The sequence below is a fragment of the Zootoca vivipara genome, chromosome 5 (assembly GCF_963506605.1).
Source record: "Zootoca vivipara chromosome 5, rZooViv1.1, whole genome shotgun sequence".
Classification (NCBI taxonomy): Eukaryota; Metazoa; Chordata; class Lepidosauria; order Squamata; family Lacertidae; genus Zootoca; species Zootoca vivipara.
The window spans coordinates 95,050,931-95,056,930 of record NC_083280.1 but is presented as its reverse complement, the minus strand read 5'-3'; the positions used below and the strand labels follow the sequence as shown (position 1 = coordinate 95,056,930).

At 42.8% G+C, this 6,000-nt stretch overlaps 1 protein-coding gene across 8 annotated transcripts in view; it reads right to left on the bottom strand.

The window, feature by feature from the left end:
• Positions 1-2,586: 2,586 nt before the first annotated feature.
• CCDC91 (coiled-coil domain containing 91) overlaps positions 2,587-6,000 on the bottom strand; it is a 108,614-nt gene continuing 105,200 nt past the window's right edge. For 6 of the 8 annotated variants that reach the window (XM_035137621.2, XM_035137620.2, XM_035137615.2 and 3 more), the window contains one exon: positions 3,568-3,692. Coding sequence is in view for 2 of the 8 variants with exons in the window: in XM_035137624.2 (XP_034993515.2) it covers positions 3,561-3,692 (132 nt within the window). In the remaining 6 variants the exon portion in view is untranslated. Of the gene's footprint in view, positions 3,693-6,000 lie in introns of all 8 variants that reach the window. The other 2 variants (XM_035137624.2, XM_035137616.2) reach the window with 1 other exon arrangement.

The following is a 6,000-nucleotide window of genomic DNA, read 5'->3' as shown; positions in this document are numbered from 1 at the left end:
AAATACCGTATTTGAAAGAGTCATCCCCCCATGTTGATGGGCTTTCTATGTGGGGCTTATCTGCCCCCCCCGTATTTTATTAAGGATGGAAGAGGGAGGGAAGGAAGGAAGAAATAGAGAGAGGGATAACTCATATTTGTGGGTGTAAGCAGCTTTCTCTCTGCTTGATTTACAGCAGGCACGTCCAACAGGTAGATTGTGATCTACCAGTAGATCACTGGATGTCTGTGGTAGATCACTGGTAGGTCACTGGCACCCCTAAAAAAAGGTCACCCAAAATTTTCCTCCTCCATCAAAAAAGTTGAACTATGACCTGAAGCCCTAAACAAAAATGGGCCTCCCTCCCTCCTAAAAGAAGCTTCCCTTCCTTAAAAAAAAACTCAACAGCTTTGACCTGAACCCCCCAAAAGGGGGTAGATCACCCCCAGTTTTAAACTCTGAGTAGATCAGAGTCTCTTGGGAGGTGGCCACCCCTGATTTACAGTATAAAGATGCAGGAGGAGGGGCAGACTGGAACACCAATGCTTTTTATAAACATCACTGTGTCTGTCAAAGCTACAGCCTCCCCCTTTCTTATTCACTTCTTTTTAGCCTTGCAGAGCCACCTTAGTCAAATTGAATCCTCTGAGTCTGCACCCTCATTAAATCGCCAATAGAACTCTTAATGCTCCTGAATGCTCATTAACAACTCCCACTTAAGAACAATAGGGTGAAATGGTCAGCTATCGAATCTTGCCTGGGGATATATGCTCCATTGTCTTAACTGCTTAACTACTGGTAGCCACTTTGCTTTATTTATTTGATGTGTTTTTGTTACTGCTGTGTCCCCCCCCCCCCCAGCAAGCGGAGACTTAGCTGCTCTTGCTAAAGCAAAGCCCTTTCCACTTCAGTTTTTGGAGGGGAAAAGTGCTGGTTATGGTCTGTAAAATACATTATTTTTTTTGCTTCTAGGGGGGGGCAGCTGCCCCCTCCTGCCCCCTGCCTACGCCCATGGGCGGGGCGGGTACCCCACCGCCCCCATCTTCCTACGCCCCTGCAACCTTGCTATTCTGTGAAGTCTGAAAATCAGACCAATGGGGAGCTATCAGGATTAACTCCAGATTCCTGCTTCTTTATTTGCTGTAAAGTAGACACAGAACGCTGACAAGTAGAATGATAGAATTGTAGAGTTGGAAGGGAGCTTGAGGATCACCTCATCCAACCCTCTGCAACTCAAGAATATGCAGCTGTCCCATACAGGGATCGAACCTGCAACCTAAGTATCATCAGCACCACACTCTAACCAACTAAGCATACAGCAGATCTCTTGATACTCATGAGCCAAATAAATTTATGTCTGAATATAAAGTTCCCCACTTGTCTGGTCACAAATGGGAAGCAGAATGCATTTCCAGTAGTGCTATCTTTGTCCAGCAGGCACCTTTGATTAAGTCTTTTCTATTGGGTGGCCTGCTCCATATTGATGGACATTTCCCCTACTGTGGCATTTTAGTAGGTGCGCCTTCCTTGTCCTGCTTGAAAGGAGAAGATACAGGCGACTCCTCTCCCCACCCCAAAGATGCCAGGACAGTCTGGAAGACAAGACTGGGATGGGGAGAAGGTGGCTTTACTGGTGCAAGCACAGACACTGTGTGAGTTGAAAGCACTTTTTCTCCTCTCTCCCCTTCCCACCTGTAGTCACGTGCGTTATGTGGAAAGAGGTAGTGAAAAAGAAAAGTAGAAAAAGAGGTGAGAAGGAAAAATAAACACATAAAGAACAAGGCAAAATAGGATAAATTCTCTACAATTCACCTGGAACTCCAGTTTCCAGCAACGGTCAGTGCAGATCTAGACAATGGAAAATGACCCCCACTTGCTGAGATGGCAATCAGTCACTGGCCAGATTGGAGAGGTCACCTGACCTCTATCCTACTAAGCGAACTATATTGTTATAGATTTAGGGCAAACCTTAGAAATGAATAGATGCCAGGGGTTTGGTTATTTGTGATATGAAAGGAGAATGCAAGCGGCAAAGGAATTTCTAGGCTGGTTTATGCAAACCAGCCTGGCTGGCTTAGTGAAAGGCAAACCATTGAGGAGAGGAATCCTTTTGCTTGGGGGGTGAGTGATGGGGTGTACATTTGAGGGGACAGGAAAATGGAGTTTTCAAGCAAGGGGTTTTCTGGGAAGGAGGAGAGAGAGAGAGAGAGAGAGAGAGAGAGAGAGAGAGAGAGAGAGAGAGAGAGAGAGAGAGAGAGAGGAAGCAGCCCAAGGTTGCCTGCATTGCTGCCTCTCGAAATGTGTATGCCATAAGATATAGACTCCCTCCAGGCAAACTGAAGGCATAAATAGGTGAATAAACCATATTTCTTAAAGCACAACAGTCTCCACCGTGTCTTCCATTCTCTAAAGGGACACAGACCCTGTGGGGGTGCCTGGGACCCCATGGGCTCTTGCCACTGCTTGGCAGAGAGGGGCAGACACACGACTTTTGTAACAGTGTTTTTCTGAAAAAAACTTATAAAAATGATAAAGTGAGAGTAACTTCTAATATAAAAAGCATAGGAAAACTAGGCTGTTAAATATTTCAGCATGTAAATTATTATCTTATTTTTGGAAACAATTTATTGCTAAATGCTAAGAGAGTTTAAAATACACAAGTGACATTAACATTATCTCTGCAATGATTTCTCATGAATTATTACATTCTTAATATGTGAAAAACATACAGATATCTTCAATACCTTCTCATTTGACTTGATTTGAGAATTTAGAACCCTTTAGATGTGTTTCAAAATTTCAAAATAGTTAGCTAAATACACTAAGGCTGCAATCCTAACTACCTTTACTAGGGAGTAAGTCACATCTGCTTTGGAAACAGAGGAAGCTCTTATTGGTGTAAAAAAATCCTACTAGGTCTGTCAAACCACTTGGGAATAAATAATAAACAAGCACTTTGGATCCTGGGCACTATCTTTGAAGAATGAGGGAGACATCTAAGATCATTTTCTATTATTTCGTTGACCTGAAGATCCAATGGGAGCTATCTGATTAATCCATTACCAGAGCATATCCCGTGAAATCAATAAAATTAGGTTAGTCAAGTCCACTGGTTGAATGAGTCTGCTCTCTGTATGACTTAGTTCACATATGACTCCTTGTGTTTCCAGACGTAAACAGTAGTGTTTCCTACCTCCTGCTTCAAGTCAAATGGATTTGGAATGAAAAATAAGATTCTACATCCATTTAACAGTGATAAATAACATGTATAGAGTTCTAAATAAGCAACCATATGAGCTTCTTCTCAAAGAATGTGGTATTGAAGTTATTCAACGGGGACTTGTCAGTTACTGCATTCTTCAGCCATTTCTGAAACTCTTGTGAAAACAAGTTGCCATTGTAAAACTCTTTATCTTTGGAGGCACCCTTTGATTAGATTTCATATGGCCATGAAAGTGAAAATCAAAGACTAAAACAAATAAGGCCGTCTGATTAATCTTGAATCAATAACCCAATTCTCAGTGTCTTAGAATGATCATCTGCAGCATTTAGTTTAGTAACTACATAAATTTTCTGTGATTTTAGAGGGACAGTTTCTTTTGTTCTGCATCTGATGTAGATTCTTCATGTAATAAAGAACTCAGTTGTTTCTGTGCACAAGAGAGGAACAGTTCCAGACTTGATAGGCTACGTTGACGGATAACTTGATCAATCTGTCAGGACAAAAGAAAAATATACTTAGAAAAGTAACCTGTATTAAGAAAAAAAATTGCAACTATAATTAGTGAACACTTTGCCCTATTAAACGACACTCAGCTGTATCCAGTGCTAATTCTACTTAGAGTAAATCCATTGAAATTAATGGCTATAACCAACTCAGGCCCATTATTGTTAATAGGTCCACTCCATGGAGGACTTAGTTAGATACAACCCACTGGACGTTTGTGGGAATTCAGTACGTTGCATATTAGAAAGCATGACCAATGGCTGATTTCCTTCCAGCTTCAAATATGAAAGAGAAAAACAAAACCTAAATCTGTGTGTCTACGTAGATATTTCATCATTACAAGGCAAGCAGTGGCTTTAGATCATCTTAGCTGCTCCTGAAAATTGAGTCAGAAGAACCATCAACGGGATTCCCACATATCTAATGGTGTTGTCAAATTTCTTAACTAAGAAATCAAGCTACCGTATGTATTTTTTAATAATCTGTTTTTAATGAAATTTTAGAATACATGTGCTTCACTTTAGCTACTGAATTCCTTTAATATAATCTCTGAATAAGTATGACACTTTTGTTCCCTTTAGTGCATATAAATCAAATTTGAGGGATTCCCAGGGAATTAAGTTGCTTGTTATGTGTTGCAAGCAGAAAGATTAGTAAAAACGTTGGAGAAGCTCCAAATATTCCATTTAAATACCAGCCTACTAGATTGGTACTCCAATGAAACTTTCATTTTTTCCCAAATGTAGCAAACAAAACTTAACAAAGTACTGAATCAATTCACAAAAACCTAAGAGGTTAAGAGGCTCTGCAGAACAGCTGGACCCTCTGGGTGTAGGCGCAGCCACAGCAAGCCCGGCTGAGAGCTGTAGGAGGGCCCTTGGGCAATGGTGGCTTGACGTAAGAGCAGCTGTGTCGGTGCTCCCTAGTAAAGAAGCAGACTTGCAACTGTGCAGAAGAAAAGGGGGGAAAGGTGTAGCTGGAGTGGTGGCTTGGCACTGTCCCTTTTTTGCACTTGCAGGCAAGACAGACCGTCACCAGCCTTCTCAGTGCTTTGGCTGGGACCATGAAGACCCCAGCAGAGAACCCAAGTAAAGCAGCGGAGTACCTCAAGGAACTCAACAAAATTGTCAAGATGCAGCAGGATCTGCTGGAGAAGATTGAGGAGCAAGTGGCCAAGCTGGATCACGAGAACACCTGCCTGCAGCTCCAGGCACATGCAGGCTGCTGCTTCTGCAACAGCAGGCAGCCCTGCCCACCTTGCTGCTGCTGGGAGACCTCCAGGAAAGCACCAAATGGTGATAAATCTGAAGATGAAAGTTCAAGAAACCTCAGGACTCTGCCTATGAACTGCAGAGAAAAGTTGGCAATAAGAGGTTTCAAGGGTTGGTTTCTAGGTTTCAAATTAAATCTCTGAAACCTCAGCGGAGGAAAGGTTTCCTGCCATCTCCCCACCCGACTTCTTCATAGCTTTTCAGGCTGGAAATGGCTTGTCTCATTCAACACCACATGAACCTAACCACTCAGCGGATGAACAGAAGTGGACCTGTTCTCCTAATGCAGATATGAAAGGATATGCACAGCATCCTGCCTCTGACAGCAGTGGATGCTCCAGAGGAAATACAGGAGACGCCAGAGGGCTAATGAGAAAAGGAAATGGTTGCCACTGAGCATGTTAGAGGCACAACTTTATTCATTTCTTTAAACCCCTCAAAGTCAAATATTACAGAATAATTTCCCCATTTATCTTTATATTCCCATTTATAAATCGGGGGGGGGGGACGGGGGGGCAGAACTAGCTTAACGATAGAGGGTGGTTGTGGTTGTGGGGAACCAAGCAAACAAAGCACAAAAGGATCAAGTTGCTCATGGAACAAGAACACTATCACACTGTTCCTGTAATAGAATTCTTATTATGTTTTACTGAAAGCAAGGTGGTCAGAAAAAACTGTTCATGTGCACCTCCTTCTGCGAAGGAGGGATGAGGTGGTGGTGTTCCATAGGAAAGGCAAGACAACAGGAGAGGCATATAGGGCCTGCCTTAAATGTCAGGTGCCACCTCCTTTCCCCATGGTTTTCTCTGGAGCAGCTGTCCTGTCCCACCCTCCCCATCCAGATCATCATGGGACAAGCTAATTGCTTCTTCTGGCTGAACAGGAAATTCCCACCCCTCAACTGATACCCGGGAGTGCCTCTTTTTTGCATATGCAATACTGCATGAATTATGGGGAAGAATATTGGCTTTAGTTGTTACAAAGTCATGGTCAGCATATCATAGCCAAATGCGCATGGCAGTA